This window comes from Buteo buteo, chromosome 13 (assembly GCF_964188355.1).
Source record: "Buteo buteo chromosome 13, bButBut1.hap1.1, whole genome shotgun sequence".
Taxonomy (NCBI): domain Eukaryota; kingdom Metazoa; phylum Chordata; class Aves; order Accipitriformes; family Accipitridae; genus Buteo; species Buteo buteo.
This window is the reverse complement of record NC_134183.1, coordinates 18,144,925-18,161,120: the sequence shown is the minus strand read 5'-3', so window position 1 is coordinate 18,161,120 and position 16,196 is coordinate 18,144,925. Positions and strand designations below refer to the sequence as shown.

The window sequence follows — 16,196 nt, the reverse complement described above, 5'->3', positions numbered from 1 at the left end:
AGAGATGAAACACAAACCTTCTTGGTAATACAGCCTGGGGAGGACAGGGAAGGGACAAAAGCACACACTGCAGTCTGGTAACAAAGCTACTGACATAAACCTTCTCCCAAAGCCACGACAGCCCCAGCAGCTTCTAAAACACCCCCCACCATACAGACGTACTAATCACACACGAGAAAGAGCTAGAGGAATTCCCCAAAGCACCCCCATAGCTATTATCTGAACACCATTTAGCTACTGTGGTACTTTTGGAAACAGAGGTGTACACCTGTAGGGTTTTTTTCAGATCAGGATATGAAAAAAAGTGACTAGCCAACAGGATAATGCAAAATAATTGATTTTATTTAAAATAAAAAGCAAAAACACAATCATCCAAACAAGACAATTAAGAGTATCCCAGCTCTGCTGGATGGGGTGATAAAAGCAGCTAATGGCATTGGCAGGGCTTGGAGCTGACAGTGTGACTATCAAACGAATCAGTAAGCTCTTTCCTTCCCCCCTTTGCAAGGGGGGGTGCCAAAAAACCTCCCATTACAATCAGCCCACACAGGCATTTCAGATTTGATTCAGTCAACGGTCTTGCTTCCTGCCCCATGATGGCTGGGGATTCAGGGAGGAAAAGGGTCTAGGTTAGTTATGAAAGAGGTTGCTGTCTTTGTTCTAAGCATTTGGAGAGGCTTAATGTAACTGAGAAGACAAACTGGAGCCAGCGTACCCGAGCTGGGAAGGGGAGGAAGGTATGCCAGTGCTTCCTCAGCATCACCTGCTCCCACAGCACTTGTGCAGAGAACAGGTGCCAAGATCAGCACGCCTGTTGTTCATGTCTACAGTTCTGATGAGGCATTTATTAGTTTACTCCTGAACTGTCATAGCAGACAAGCCTGTATCAGTTACCAGACTCAAAAGCACGGCCAGAGCTCACAAATCCCTCTACCTTTCACCAGAGCAGGCAGGACAATGACACCAATACGCACAGTACAATCGGGAAACCCACAGTCCAAACCCAGCACGTGGCTCTCTAAGCCTGTCCCTGGGGGACAAGGCAGCCCACAAAGCACCACCACGGGGCTGAGGCAGAGCAGCACTGTGACTTTGGGGCTCAAGAAAATGGGTCTGGGTGCTGGACCACAGCAGCCTGCTACATCCAGGGGCTCTACAGTACACAAAAGCAGTGGGGTCGGAACAAGAGACATGGATGCCCCAAGAAGCACAAGCCTGGAGAAGTGAGAGCACAAAACCCACTCTCCCCAGTCAGCCTCCCACAAGTATGGAGCTAGGCACAAGGGGAGCACAGTTTTGAACTTTATTCCTCATTCACCTGGCCTGGAACGAGGGCCTGGGAAGTACCAGCTCCCCCACTTCCTGTAAGGCCAGTGAAGCCGACTCCCTGATGAGAGAGAATTTAATCTAGTCCTATTTTTAAAAAAATCCCAATCTAGCAGGACCTCCTGTTTAGAGCAGGCCATGAAATGCCAACAGTGTCAACTCTGGTGAAAACAAAAAACCTTGTTCTGCTACAATTTATGTACCACACAGCAATTCTGGAAGGGCCACTACAGAACAGCACGTGGCCAAGAGTGCTGAACAACATCCCCAATGTTTTCTGCTACAGAAAGCTAACACCAGGTTAGGAAGTTTCAGGTTGCTTAGGATGTCTGGAACACTTTTTGTAGGAGGACAACTTCAAAGCATCTTACACAGTAATTACATTTCAGCCTCACAACACCCCTGTGAGGTAGGCATTTTCCTCATCTACTAAAAGACAGAAGCTCACCAGTTCGGCTGAGGCAAGAGCCTGTAAGCGGAAGAACCAGAGATCCCAGGAGTCCTAATTCCCAGGAAGCCTAAACAGATACACCTTTGTTGCATATCAGAAAGTGCCTTGTGGAGAAGTCAGTATAGCGTTGCTGGTATCACGATGCCCGCAGTCCATTTCAAACACACTGCTTTTCTGCAAGGGATGTCAAATGAACGCAGGCTTCAATCTGAAATTGTTTTGTTTCACACCATGGAAGAGTTCATAGGCACAGAAGAATAGTCTGCACTCTGGATCTTCCCACTGTGCTTCTGGTGGCAGAGGTGTGGCTTTCCCGGCACAGCAATTGGGCTTTCACATGCATGGAAGATTTTAAGACTGTGAAACTGAACCACACATGCCAAATGCAACTGCAAGCTACAGCATCAGTCATCTTACTGACATACTAACCGTCAAGCCACCAAAGAGGGCAAGACAAAGAGTTCTCTAAGGGCTCTCCTCACCATGACAGTGCTGAGACTTTTGAGCCTTTGCCTCTCCAGGCCCCCACATTCTTCCCAAAGGCAGCAACTGCAGCCTGCTCTGAGAAGACATACAGATTGTGCAGGCTCCCTGGCTGTTCAACCGGGCAGCAAAAAAGGCAACCTTGGCCAGAAATGCCAGGAGTTTGAGAAGTTTTTTTTTTAAATTAAGTAATCTTGTGGAAGAATCTGCAGCAGTCTACAGAGCAAGCATGCTCACTTATGCCTGGCTATCACAGAAAATTCAGGAGTCTGGACAGCTAGAGAGCGTACCAAAAAACCTTCCCTCTCTCCATTTTTCCACCACCACACTGCTCCTGCACAAAGTGACTGGCACAGAAGATTCAGAAACAGAGATCCTGACAAACATATTGAGGATTCCCTTGTACAACAGGATATGGCCCGGTCTCCAATAAGGGAGAGTGTTTAAATAGGAAGAGACAAGGTTAAAAAAAGATCAGAAAACCCAGACAGGCAATGTTCTAGTTTCCATCAAACCCAACGTGTATAAGAAAGTCACAGTTAAGGCTGCCAATCTGCTTTTTAATTCTGCTACCAGTTCCTGGGCATTATTGCATGTTTACTACACACACACCACTTCCGCTTTCAAGTTTCCTCTCCCAAAGAAGAACGGCTGAAGTGAGATCTAATACCCACCTCCTAGGTCTCAGGAGAGTACCCAAGGAAGAACCCCAACCCAGCTAACTTCTGGCTGTGCTGTTCAGATAGAGAAGGGTCATTTCCATGCAGCACACCTTCAGCCAGCCAGCCAGATCTCTTCACTGACACTACCAGCACAAACCCCTGCTAAAAAATCCAGCAGCTCCAACAGATCCCTTGGGGATGAGAGCTTTACCCAGCATAATACAAATGAATCTACACAGACTTAAGCAACACATTGCATTTTTAAAAAGCATAAAACAACAATATGTCCCCCTCCCAGTCCTTTAAAATTGGCACCGGAAGTTCCGGAAACGTCTGAACCCATAACCTCAAAGAACAGCCATTTACGCATGTGAACTGCACTGGCCTGAACGAGCCCACGGCCCTGTTACTCCTTGGTATTTAAAGCCCAGCAACTGTTGTTATCATACAAGAGTCAGACGTCGTCAGTTGTTGCCTAGTGCTAAAGACAACACCTGCACCTAAAGGATTGTAGTTACTGGCAAATGCTGACTTTTTTCCCCACGGTTTTTGCTATGCAAGAAACTCCAGGATTCTCCTGCTCCATTGAGCTTCCTATCGCAAGGTGCTAGTGCATCTTTGTTACCAGTCATCATAATAGACACAGAGCAAAAGGAAATGGACTGTTGCTGGTTAAGGTGTTTGCACCTTAGATGTATGCATGTAGATTAAGACCATGAAAGATGCTTCAGGTTGGTGGTCACCTTTGCTGAAGTTGCTTCAGTGTTTGGAGCACTCACACCACCTTCCCTTCCTGAAATTCTGGTGCGAGATCCGCCGGACGTTCAGACAGGCCAAAAGGGCTGGTGTTCCTTTCCTCAAGTGTACAGGACAACATGTAAACATATGACAGTGTCAAAGCAAGGCAGGTTTTTACATTTACCTGCTGGTTTTAAAAAGAGTTCTTTAAAAACTGACCATCGTCTTCCTTGCCAGTTACATGAACCATTAAATACTTGGCATCTCCTTACCCAAAGCTGGGTTATTAGTGCACTCACTTGGGGCGCAGAGGGGACAAAGCATTGCACAATAATGTAGAGTCGGGGCATTCCCCTAGAAGTTATTAAGGAGCCAACCTTCGACAGCACATAATGAAGACGGATGTCTGGATCGAGGAAGAGTGACAAAAACTTAAGGACTGTGAGAAATAGAAGCAGAAGGGGGTAGAACAGAGCTGGCTGGCTGCTAACGGAGCTTCGATCGGCAGCTGCCTCTAGGCGGGTGTTGTTATCTTTCAGGGGTAGCTGCGGCCTCCACAAGATTCCCTAATCCTGTCAAAAAAAGTACAACTGCCTGTCAACAACTATAGCATTCCCCTTATATCAGGACACAAGATTGCAGCATGCATGTATGTTTATTCCTCCTGCAGAACTGTACAAGCTAGGTATGATTTTACATTTGGAACCATTTCTATCAACTAATCCATCACACAGCTGGAACAGAAAGGCCACCCATCCTCACAGAGTGAAACAATCAACATACAGGAGGAGGAAGAGTGAAACCTGGAAAGCAAATGTTCTAGGCAACGTGCTAATTTTTAATATTTAAGGTATTAATTTCAAAATTTGAAGTGCAAACAACTTAAAAATGCACAGGATTTTCAGAAGAACAGATCTGCACACGTACTCTGCATTTTTACAGCTTTGTTGTTTTTTTTTAAACAGGGTCTGCATTAAAGTTTGTTATCTCCTGCTGCTCATTCCCTGCCTGAAGTCACACTGGCTGCTGAAATGGGATTTGACAGTGTTGTAACAAACAAATTGTTAAAACCTCCAGGGCAAAATAAGCAGTCAGTACAGTTTTCTCCAACTGTTTAATGATGCTCTGTACTTGTAATTCAATTGTATTCAGTTATGAGCAACTCCTGAAAACAAGAGAGCAACATTACCACAGCAAGATAAATGGCAACACGAACAGGAGCAAACAGGTCTTTAGGCAGTACCCTAGACTGGGAAGTCTGGCATGATACTGGAAACCTGGCCTTCCTCAGGTAAATCACTACCGCACACCTTCTTTAGCAGGTCATGCAGTAAGTCACCACAGTACTTGCATCCATGCCAAACCTGGAGCATCCAACAGCTTAGTAACTAGACAGCACCCTAATGCAGGCAGGCAGCTAATACAGCAGCATAGGTTAACCAAACTGCAAGGAGTTTGCTTAAGAATTTTGGCAAGCCTCTGCTGTAGGCTTCATTTAAAATGCTTCATTTAGCAAAGAATTTCTAAGTTCCTCCTTGCAGTATACTCCCAGATTCCCAGTGTTTCACTGTTTTTAACCTGGCAAGTCCAGAGAACTTCCTTCCTCAGCAACTTTAACCTATGCAATATCTAGCCTTGGTTCTGCAATATTAATGTTTCCTCCCTCCAGACTGACTAGAAACTTGCCCCCCCCTTTTTTTTTTTAAATAGGTAAACATAGACATTTGGGATTAATTTTGCCTTTAACAGATAAAACAGTGGGACAAATTGAAGTAAAGCAGGCAACAATAAGAGAAACCATACAACTACTTGAAGGTTTTCTGTTTGGACAACAAGGCATCGAAACCTGAGTCTTGCCTGATCATTCCTAATTTTTAACTGTTTACTATTCATTTGTGCTCTCTGAAGAGCACAGTTAAAATATCCCACCTCTCCCATTAAACAAAAATAAAATACTTTCTCTGTTAAAAGTGACAACTAGGAAAAGTAATAAAACTGTTTATTAAATAAAGTAAAAAACCTCATTAAAAAAAATCAAGAATCTTAAGTTTTCAGTTTGGAATAATTAAAATAATTTATGGAGGAAAGATATCACCACAGGCTAACTGCTTTATGTTCTATAAAGAATCCCTTGCTCTCCATCCCTCTGTTCTGACGAATCACCCTATCTGAAGTCTGCCAGCTCTGCGTTGTATTGTCTTTTGCTTGTTTAAAAACAACAGTTGCCATCGGGTCACCTGGAGGAGCTGCGCTCTTTGCTCACACAGTCGTCCTGGGAAGTTGTATCACCGTTACCCATCATGCTGCATGTTCTTCTCTTTTTCCTCCGGTGCATCATCCCCTCTGTCTCAGAGCCAGAGTCACACTGAAGTATGAAGAGATGAAACCATAATTCAGAGAAACCTAGTAAACTCTTTGTGCTGTGGAATTCACCATAAGATCTACCTCAGCAACCCTGAATAATCAATATTCAAAGAATGTACTATTTTAGATTAGACACATGAAATAAATTTTAAATTTAGTGTTTAAAAATCAGGAACAGGTATGTTCTTAGATTTCATCACTGAGTAAGCTGGCTTGGGGCAAGACAATGCATGTGTTCCTTCTGGCTCCTACAAGGGCCTAATGTTCTGAGAGCAAAGTCAGTGCCTTCTGATGGACTTAGGTGCCTAGAAAAGTCACCTGTCATAACCGACAGTCTCTGTTTTGGATCTTGTTCTCCCACCCCATTTTTAAAACATCCATTTTGCAGCCATTTTACACAAGCATGGCTTAGCTAAATGAGTGACAGATTTATAAGTACTATAAACATAGATCAAACAAACTGAATTAATTTAACAATACAAAGAGAGGCTTCAGTAAAGAGAACCTACTAAGGTCACAGGCTCCTCCATCATGTAGATTTGTTTAGTTGCTTTCCATTAATTTCTTCCATAAGACATGAATATTAGGATGAGGACACATGATCAGGTATGGAAAAAACAATATAATTGCAGGATATAGATCACCTACTGTAGTAAAAAGCATTACCTCTGAATCAGAGTCTGAGGAGCTGGAACTTGAGGAACTGGAAGAATCGCTAGAACTATCGGAAGCAATACCAGTAGATTCCTGCAGGTCAACTGAATCAGCCAAGGCTGCCAAGTCAGGATGTTCCTGCTTTAGGATCCTAAATACAATTGAAATTTCAGGGTTAGCCTTTGAACAGTAACACTGCATGTAAATGAATGGGGTATTTTTGGTCTTTTGTTTTAAATACAGAATACAAAAGAAAGCTACTAAATCTCTTACCTGTACCATTTCCGTGACAATTTGGGTCTCCCTCTTACTGTCTTGTGCCACACCACAGGGAAGTTGGTACAGCTGGCAAAGTTTTGAGTGATGGCAATAGTTGTGTCAAGATTGAGAACCACATGCCACCAGCCACCTGTAAATACAACACCAATGGCCATTTCTGGCTACATAGCAGAAACCAAATTCAAGAACAGCCATGAACACTTTTCCCATAGCACAGGTGGAAATTGGACCTTATCTCCCAAACCCAGGTGAGTTTGCTGCCATGACAACTTTCCTCAGTCTTATTTCAGCATTTGCTCCAATGCTTTACAGATTCTTGTTACAGAAGGCTGCTCGACGCTCTGACCAAATTATCCAGCTCATGAACAGTACTGAAGATCTGACTTGACAGCAACACACTGGCTACTGATGGCTTATTTAATAGGAAGAGCCATTGTAACCCAGACTGCACAGAGACCCTTTCTGTTAAGCTGCAGAGCACTTTCCATGCTGATTTAGTAAGGTTCTTATGACTACAGACTAACCTTTAATTTAAAAATAGACACAAAATTGTTTCCCCACACAGGATAAAAATAGACAGTGGTGTTCTTACAACCCACTTATAACCTCATAAAAAGACTAAGGAAACAGTTTAATGGAACCTGACAGCTACAAAATCTTAACAGAAGGTACACTGAGGAGTCACTAGTAAGTGCCAAGACAATCACAAGGCACTCTTCAAACATGAAGTCAGCTGTATGTTAAAGACAAGCAATGTGGATAAAAGCTATCGGCCATGCTGCACAAAAATGACGCAAGATTTAGAGGTTAGAATTTGGCACTGAACTCACCCGCTTCATCCACTAGCCACCTCACCTCCCAGTTATAATAGGCACACAGTGTGCAGCCACTCAGAGAATGGCATCTTTATCAGATCTCTCTTTAGCTTTTGATTTCAAATGCAAGATGAAGCATAACCACAGAGAGGTGGGTGGAAAGTGTCAGTGCCTTTAAATAGTTCTTTTCCCACAGCTAAGAAAAACTCATAAGCAGTCAGACTACCCAAGCTACAAAATTCAGTCATGGATGCTACAGTGTATATAAACTCAAACATCTTTGTCTCAGAGTTACTAGTACTCAAACACCTCTATTTTTTTATGCTTTGACAGTTTCCTATTATTGCAATTTAGTTCAGGATCACATTCCTGTGATGCTGCAACTCGGGTCTCACTTGTTTTGTCATCTGTACCACATGCAACCCTATGCTACAGGCCATATATGTTTCAGGACACTCAGAAAAATAACTGAATGGTCTGAAAATGTTCCTTGCAACATATATTCCTTTTGAAACAGTTCAGAATAGGTTCTTTTGGAAGAGATGGGCCATATAAGAAAGCTGAAATATTCTCTTCATCTCTACTACACACAAATGTTAAAAACATGTTTTTCTCTCCCATATTTCCTTACTGCAGAGATTCATACATACCTGGCACAAAGACTGTCTCGCCTGGTTTCTGCAAGATTTCCAGGGGTTTGAATTCAGGGGGCCAGGTGGGGAGCTGTGTCCTAGGATATATGACATTGAACCAAGTGATAGCCTCATCCTGCTGGTTCCCTCCTTCTTCTCGCGTCACTTTGATCAGCTCTCTGGGAGTGCTGGTAGGGAACAGGCACCAACGCTTATGACCCTGGACTAAGGCATTCCATGCACTAGTTCCCAAGGGATCGATGTGAATTCCTGTTCCAGAACGGGGTGGGCCCATCACAAACCACCTGCATGGGGGGGATGAAATCCTTTAGTCATACATAGAGCAAGCAAGTAGCTACCTTCTCTTTTCTTCATATTAGACGGAAAATTAGAGCTGTTCATTTCACATACAGTTAGAAACCAAGGTGGTTACAGTTCCTTCATTTACCTTCTTGAGGTTGTTAGGCTCAAGCTACAGCAAAAAGATACAACATGGGTTTAACCTAAAACCCAACATGAATTGGGACAGGAATGACTCTGGGACAAGAAAGTGAAGATACCTTTTATATTTCATAGCTGTAATTTGTTTAAACAGTTCTTCAGTAAAATATATACTGATTTCAAGGTTTATGAATGCGATTAAATCACAACAGCCTGCATTAGGATTCTTACTATGCAGGGGGATTCTCCTAATCCTATGTTTTTCTAAAATTTGCTACTCATAAACGGATCCAGAACTGCAGAACAATGAGGAACAAACAAAACGCAATATAAGTAAAGAACTGAGCAAAGTTACACAACTCTGGCCTCCCTCTATGCCTTCTGTTCATTTAAAACAGGCTGTTCATTCTAACGTTAACTAGATGAAGCTTATTCTCCAGTGACCATTCAGGATTTGGTGTGTATATTCTCATTCCCCATTTGCAAAGTTTATTTCTCCCAACAGAGAACTTTATCCACTATACATGTTTAACAGCGGCAGCACCTTCAATTGCTCACTTCCCTTGTAACAGAACAGTAAGATCTACCATACCAGATACAGCAGTGTAAGTGAGGTGACTTAATATCAGGCGTCAAGAGGAAAAAAATGGCAATAATTGTTTAATGGGCAACAGAAACTAAAGCACCAACAAGATCCCTCCATCGTGTGGCTGACAGGCAGGTGATACCCAGCAAGAGGAGTTCAAAGGTTCAGAAAAATACTGAAAGTGAGCAAACTCTCCATTTCTCCTTTCCAATGCAGGTGTAAATTAAGCTGGTTCTCAAGTATCATTTGCTAACACCAACTGTAGGACTGTAAGTTTGGTTGTCAAGCTGCGCTCTTCCTACTCCACAAAGGAGCCATAAAAACGTAAATAAGCAGGTGTGTGTCACTTCTATTGTCAATTCACTCTTTAGATTCATATTAGCCTTGGAAAGCTAATTAAACCACAAGCAGAACAGTCAAAGCTTTTACTAACAAGTCAGAAGAAGTTAAACAAAGATCTGTCTGGTATGCAGACAGATGCACTGTTCAATACTGACTATAACCTGAATCTACACATGCAGATGATTTTAAACCCCTTATTTAGCAACACTGCCATTTACCAGCATCTTCCTCCAGGCATTTAATTTACAATGAACATAACCCAGTTTGCCATAAGACATCAAATTTACCATTAAGAACTTCATAACCTGTAACTTCAATTTAAAAGCAAAAAACCCAAACCTCACCCCTCCTGCAAACTAAAATAGCTGCTTCAGTAAATGGCTTCCAAAAATTACTGCCTTTATTTTAAAGAGGAACAACTCCAGTGAAGATGCTCTAAACAGCGTAAGTTCTTACTTTAAGATCTATACACTATCACACAAGTCTCAATCCAGAGGTTCACCTGGACAGTTCATATCCTCATCATGTGATTAGAAAGCAACACTTCCTGTTGGATTTTCTATTATGCTCTTAAACTACTGGACTCTTCATCCATTTCTGTACCTAGATGAAACGCCTAACTCCAGGAGGCATCAGTATGCTCCTTGCATCACTCGCCTCTCAAAAAATGGTAACAGCCTCAAACCAACCCGCATTTTCCAGAACAAAGCACAAGAATTGTAAATACCAAGATCACAAGCAAGAAGCTCAGCATGTGCCTGTAGGTAGGGAGGGTGTGGGGGAAAGAGATAGCAATATAACTGAGTCACAGATTATCTAGTTTACCTATAACTTCGATAAATGATTTCCAGTTCTGTAACTGTATTCAGTTTCTACTAGAGACTACACCTGATGTGCTTTTGCATTTAATCACAGCATTGCATATTCTTCTTAGAAGTGAATTATAAAAACAGTCTGTTATAACATTGTAAAAACACCTACTTTAATGATCTTAAATAGAATGAGTTTCACACTTTACTCCTACAAAAGCACAACTGGACTACAGACACGTGAGAGACTGCAGAGAAGAGAACCATTATTCATTACTTGTTCCATTTCATTTAAAAAAAACCCAAACAATTAAAACACCCACATCACAGCCTCATGTCACTTGAAGGGCAAGGCATTCTCTGACAATTATAACGTCGCTGTAAAGACTTTAATTACTTGGGAGGGTTCAGCTTATGCTCATACTGCTATGAAGCATTATAATAATATAGACAGAAATCACCCTTGTATCTAACAGCCCAAATACAAGGTTGTTGCATCTGATTTCAGGAATGAAGTGTCATTTCACTCCTTTTCCAATCAGATGCAAAAAAAGAGTTGAAAAGACTACAGAGACGTGAAATATTGTTTTCTCTCTCAAAATCATCTGAAGGGGAGCTAAGAACTAGTCTCCACACTTCAAACTAATCTAGCTTAAGATCTTTACCTTAAAAGGACTGACTCATAATTAAACAAAATTCCACACTGTACATAAGCCACTGGTGCAAAACCCAGGAGCTAGTCCTGAGGTACTTAAAATTTGAAAGCCAGAAGGCACACATAACAAGAAATTAATCTTCATAACTTTCAGTAACTATGTTAACGGTTTTTTTTAATCTAAAAAGTGAGGCAAACTGACTTAATGAAAAAAAAAAAAAAAAAGAAAAAACCCACAAACTTGTGGCAACACTGGGGCAGAACCAGCAATTGTGATACACAAATTTGCCCTTCCCTCCCTCTGGGTTACGGATGTGTGCTCATTTCAAAAGAGCAGACATAAAGCTATCACTTTGTTTTACATAAGATAATCATACCTATTTAAGAACAGCTAACAAGATGGAAAATACCTACTTTTATGTTATTGTCACTGTACTGTACCTGTAAGGCGGTCTTCGTTTCTCCCCTGCATACTGAAACAGATCATCAGTGAAGAATTTGGGTACTTTGTAGTCCTCCAGGAGTTTCCTGCGCTTGGGATGCTCTCCATAACTGCTGTCAAAGATGTAGAGCGGGCTGTCATCACGTGTGGTTTCCATATACTCTATGTAGTACTTCATCTTCATCTTCACAGAATAACCGTCATTGTCCTCCCCACATTTGAACTTCTGGTTCCTATACTTGCGTTTCAGTCGTTCCAGAGTCCACTTCTCTTGGGCAGACCAGCCCACCTGGGCATTCAGCAAGACTACAGGCTTGTAAGGTTTTTCGTAACGCTCAACAAATTCTTCCACTGTTAACTGGAGTGCATCTGCCCTCTCCACGTTATCCTGTGAAATCAAGAGAGGAATACAGAACAGATATTAGGACAGACTAGCATCCTAGAGCTGCGCTTTCTAAGTCAGTGTGGAGGAGCTTCACGCTCACACTTCGCTCCACACACCACGAGGGTATCAAGCTGCCGACGTGTTATTTTAAGCTCACCGAGGCTGCAGTCCCATCTCCCGTGCCGCGCTCCTTGCGCCCATCAGTAACACCAGCAGGCTGAAGCCCTTTGGCACTCCTCCCCACCACGGTAACTCCCAATGCGGAGGGGCCACCCCTGCCCTTTCGGCTGACACGTCCCTGGCTGCACTCCCCCCCCCCCCGGCCCCCGGGGAAGGCGCCTGGGAATTACGTGGGCGCTCCCAGCACCAAGGGTGCCCATCCCACCCCGACGGGGCCCGGATCTCCCCGCACCCCTCGCCACGTGGAGGCAGGAAAAAACGCGGGTGCCGGTCGGCCTCCCCCTCCCCGCCTTGACGCTCTCCCTCAGGGTCCCCGCCCCGGCACCCCCACGGAGCTCCGCCGGCTCTGAGGCAACCCCGGCCTCAAGGAAGGGCCCTTTCCCCGTTCCCATCAGACTTCCCCCGGGCCCCCCTTCCCCTCAGGCCTCCCCAATCCCCTCAGGACCCCCCCAGTCGTGGCGTGTCCCCCCCCCCATTCCCCTCAGGGCCTCCCTATCCCCTCAGGGGCCCATCACCCCCCCGTTCCCCTCAGGCGAGGCGGGGTCGGCGCGGCCGGGGCGGACCTTGCAGGCGGCGGGGCTGAGGGGGAAGGTCTCGCAGTAGTTGTGGCGGGTCCAATCCAGCGAGTCCTTCAGCTCGGGCCGGGCGCTGCGCTTCGCCTCACGGATCCGCTTCTTGCTCTTATGATTCATGGCGGCGGTCTTGGAGGCAGCGCTGGGGGCCGTCACCATCCGCCGCCGCTGATCCCCGGCGTGCCCCAGGCCCCGCTCCGCGCCCGGCCCGGCCCTAGTCCCGGTCCCGGTGCCGATCCAGCTCTCCCCGGCCCGGCCGCCGCACCTTCGAGAAATTTCACCCCCCTTGCCGCCGCTGTCGCCGCGGCCCCGCCCCTGCCGCCCTCCCATTGGCTCGCTGAGCCGCCGTCTTCCGCCACGCCTCGCCCGCCCTCCGGCGCTGATTGGCCGAGGCGGGGAAACGGCGCGGCCGGGCCGCCATGTTGGGAGGGTGGGTGTTGCGGGCGACAGGAAGGGAGCGCGGGCGCCGGTCGCCCTTGGCCGCGCTGCCCCGCGCCCGCTCGCCGGCGGGATCGCCCCGGGAACCCCCGCCCGCCGCCCCTCTCCTTCCCTCGGCGGGACCGCGCTCCGCTCCCGCTACTCCCGTGACAGCGGTGAGCCGGCCGCGTGTCAGCCGATTCGTGCGGGACCGCACCGTGCCGCTCACGGAACCGGCCCGCGGGGGAAGCCCGTCCAGCCCCGCCGGGCCAGGGGCGCGGGCGGGAGCGGCCCGGTTTAACGGCGACACTCGGGGGAGGCCGCTCGGAGCGCCGGGACAGGCCCCGCTCTGAGCAACCGGCCGGCCGCCATCAGCGCCCGCGGCGGCGCTGCGCCTGACGCCACGCCCGGAGAAGGCGCCGATTGGTCCACGCGGCCTGGTACCACACGTGGCCGCCCGCCATTGGGCGGCGGCGCGGCCATGGGGGAGCCGAAGCGGCGGCGGGGCGGCGTGCGGCAGTACCGCTTCGCGGAGGGGCCGGCGGCGCTGACGCTGCGCATCCCCGAGGTACCTCCCGGCGGGGGGGGGAGCAAGGGGGGAGCGGGGCGGTAAAACCCGGTGCTTTTCAGGTGCTGGACTCGCAGTACGGGATGTATGTGTGGCCCTGCGCCGTGGTCCTGGCCCAGTACCTCTGGGTCCACCGGAGAAGCCTGCCCGGCAAGAGAGTGCTGGAGGTACCCAAGGGACCCTCTTGCTCCCTCCCTCCCTCCCAGCCCCGACCCTGTCAGGAGCTGCAGGGGCCCCATCCACCATTCCCTCCCTGTGAGCAAGCTGTGGTTTCAGGTGGGTGCCGGCGTGAGCCTCCCCGGCGTGTTGGCTGCCAAGTGCGGTGCTGAAGTGACCCTGTCCGACAGCGAGGAGCTGCCCCAGTGTCTGCGCAACTGCCGGAGAAGCTGTCTGCTGAACCGCCTGCCCCACGTACCTGTTCTAGGGCTCACCTGGGGGCGGATATCGCCGGAGCTGCTCTCTCTTGCTCCTGTAGACATTATTTTAGGATCGGATGTCTTTTTTGACCCAAAAGGTACATTAAAGCACTCGGGTATCTTTGATTTGTGACAAACTGGTAGGAGTTCACGTCCAAGCAGTACGGAGAACACTGTCAAGAGATCAGGTAACAGCCTTTATGGTGATACTGTGCTATCAAACTTGTTATTCTTGGGGTGATTCCAGCATTAAGCTATCATATAAATACCACTGGAGGGTGGGTGAAGGGAAAACGCAGTCATTAACTAACCACTTAGGCCATGCTGCTCAGGCCTTTCATACAGATGCATAATTGATTTTTAATTACCATTTCGCATAACCAGGCATATTTAACTGTAACTAGAATCCAGATACTAACCAAGACTGCTTAACCTCCCCAAACTATACAGACTTTGAAGATATTTTAACTACGATTTACTTCTTGCTGGAAAAGAATCCACATGCTCAATTCTGGACTACTTATCAAGTCCGAAGGTAAACTCTTTTGCATATTTAAGACTCAAATCTTAATTCCTGTCTTAGCTCTTAAAGAGTGTTAACTTCTCAGAGGCACCACCACACTGATTCTAGAGAAGCTCCTCACAGATAGTGAATTTGGCTGGAATTAGCCAAGTAAATCCTAGGGGTAGCAGACCAAAGCAACCAAAACAGAAAATAACCCAAGAACCACTAATTTACTGTGGACTAGAAAACTGTTAGAAACACAGTTTTGTGAACTGTTGTATTAAGTTTTGGTGACAGTCTCCTACAATTACTGCAGAAGTTATAAACATGGGTTAACATTTTCACACACTGGCATTTCCTCCCCTCAGTGCCGACTGGTCTATTGAAGCTTTGCTCTGCAAATGGAAACTGAAGAACGTCCACATTCCCTTACATTCGTTCAGTGCAGACAAAGAGCACTTGGCCAGCTCTTCTCTACCAGGAAGACATACAATTGAAATGATGATCATCTCACTTGCACAATCAGATGGTACTTAAGTTTATTCCACTTGTTCGTTCCAATACAAGATGATACTTAACTGTTCACTGTAGCATGGATCTGCAGAAAACAGTCCTGTTTACAGCAAACTCCATGCATATTTTTCAGGAAGCGGATCCCCTTAGCAGTAATTCTTAAAACATGCATTGTAAAAATAAAGCTGTTCAATTTTTCAGCTATGGCTTTTGAGAAATTTGTGCTCCTCCTCAAAGACCATGTAATAGTTCAAAGACTCAATTCCATTATGTAAGCCACTACACAACATAGCTTAACAACCTGACAATCCACAAGATCCAACTTAAATTCACAACTTCAGCTATGAAGAAAAGTTAACTGCACTCTTTCAAGATAAAAAAATATCCCCGTAAGATCTGGTTCTCAGGACTGAAGCTTTTTGCCAAAGATTCATATACAAAAGCCAGCCCCTTTGTTTTTAAATGCATCTGCATAGACTGCCACTAGCCATGCAGTCCTGGAACATACAAACTCCTGTTTGTACAAAAGTACTTTTAATCCTCAATCAAGCCAGATTGCAAGTATTCAGATGTTTCCATTCCCATTTAACATACATGCATAAAGTTAACAAGGCATTACAATAACCCTTGACACATGATGGTTGAAGTTACAATTCATTTGGTACCCAATTCAAGAAAAAAAAATCATCACTGTAAGATTAGCTACCATCAAGCAGCAGCCTGTTGAGTCAGGGCAAGCACACAGCAAATGCAATTAGTACTGCTCAGTGTGTATCTTCCATAACAATGCCCAGCAGACCTGTCTGATTCTGTGTTTATAGACTGGTGTGCAATACTTGCCATACAACATTTGGGTTAGTCACAATACTAGTTAAGTTTGCCCATAGTAATTTAAAAGCAACCCCTGTAAATAAAATTCATAAGCAGTAGAATGCATTCAGTTATTATATAGAAGTTAAAC

General features: G+C 45.7%; 2 protein-coding genes across 4 annotated transcripts; one reads left to right on the top strand and one right to left on the bottom strand.

Annotated features, from left to right (window-relative positions):
* Positions 1 to 324: 324 nt before the first annotated feature.
* Positions 325 to 13,099, bottom strand: JMJD6 (jumonji domain containing 6, arginine demethylase and lysine hydroxylase). Of its 2 annotated transcripts, none has more exons than XM_075044929.1 (7): positions 12,808 to 13,099; positions 11,679 to 12,067; positions 8,423 to 8,709; positions 6,952 to 7,087; positions 6,691 to 6,829; positions 5,898 to 6,025; positions 325 to 4,232 (listed from the first exon to the last, which is right to left on the bottom strand). In XM_075044929.1, exons 1-7 carry the CDS (start codon positions 12,973 to 12,975, stop codon positions 4,196 to 4,198), a joined length of 1,284 nt encoding a protein of 427 aa, XP_074901030.1. In that variant the 5' UTR covers positions 12,976 to 13,099; the 3' UTR covers positions 325 to 4,195. The 2 variants fall into 2 exon arrangements, with proteins under 2 accessions (XP_074901030.1, XP_074901031.1); XM_075044930.1 differs by lacking the exon at positions 325 to 4,232 and adding an exon at positions 4,478 to 4,825.
* A 136-nt stretch (positions 13,100 to 13,235) lies between these two features.
* On the top strand, positions 13,236 to 15,435 carry METTL23 (methyltransferase 23, arginine). Of its 2 annotated transcripts, none has more exons than XM_075044924.1 (5): positions 13,236 to 13,409; positions 13,864 to 13,968; positions 14,078 to 14,315; positions 14,668 to 14,752; positions 15,091 to 15,435. In XM_075044924.1, exons 1-5 carry the CDS (start codon positions 13,236 to 13,238, stop codon positions 15,257 to 15,259), a joined length of 771 nt encoding a protein of 256 aa, XP_074901025.1. In that variant the 3' UTR covers positions 15,260 to 15,435. The 2 variants fall into 2 exon arrangements, with proteins under 2 accessions (XP_074901025.1, XP_074901024.1); XM_075044923.1 differs by lacking the exon at positions 13,236 to 13,409 and adding an exon at positions 13,582 to 13,801.
* The last annotated feature ends 761 nt before the right edge of the window (positions 15,436 to 16,196 follow it).

Bases quoted from the DNA above. Each gene is read 5' to 3' on its own strand.
- METTL23 (XM_075044924.1), top strand. From the start codon at position 13,236: ATGTTGGGAGGGTGGGTGTTGCGGGCGACAGGAAGGGAGCGCGGGCGC. The intron at 14,316-14,667 runs GTACATTAAAGC...CAAACTATACAG, and splicing joins TGTCTTTTTTGACCCAAAAG to ACTTTGAAGATATTTTAACT. The intron at 14,753-15,090 runs GTAAACTCTTTT...TCCTCCCCTCAG, and splicing joins ACTACTTATCAAGTCCGAAG to TGCCGACTGGTCTATTGAAG.
- JMJD6 (XM_075044929.1), bottom strand. From the start codon at position 12,975: ATGGTGACGGCCCCCAGCGCTGCCTCCAAGACCGCCGCCATGAATCAT. The intron at 6,830-6,951 runs GTAAGAGATTTA...AATTGTATTTAG, and splicing joins TTGTCACGGAAATGGTACAG to GATCCTAAAGCAGGAACATC. The intron at 6,026-6,690 runs GTAATGCTTTTT...TTCATACTTCAG, and splicing joins CCTCAGACTCTGATTCAGAG to TGTGACTCTGGCTCTGAGAC.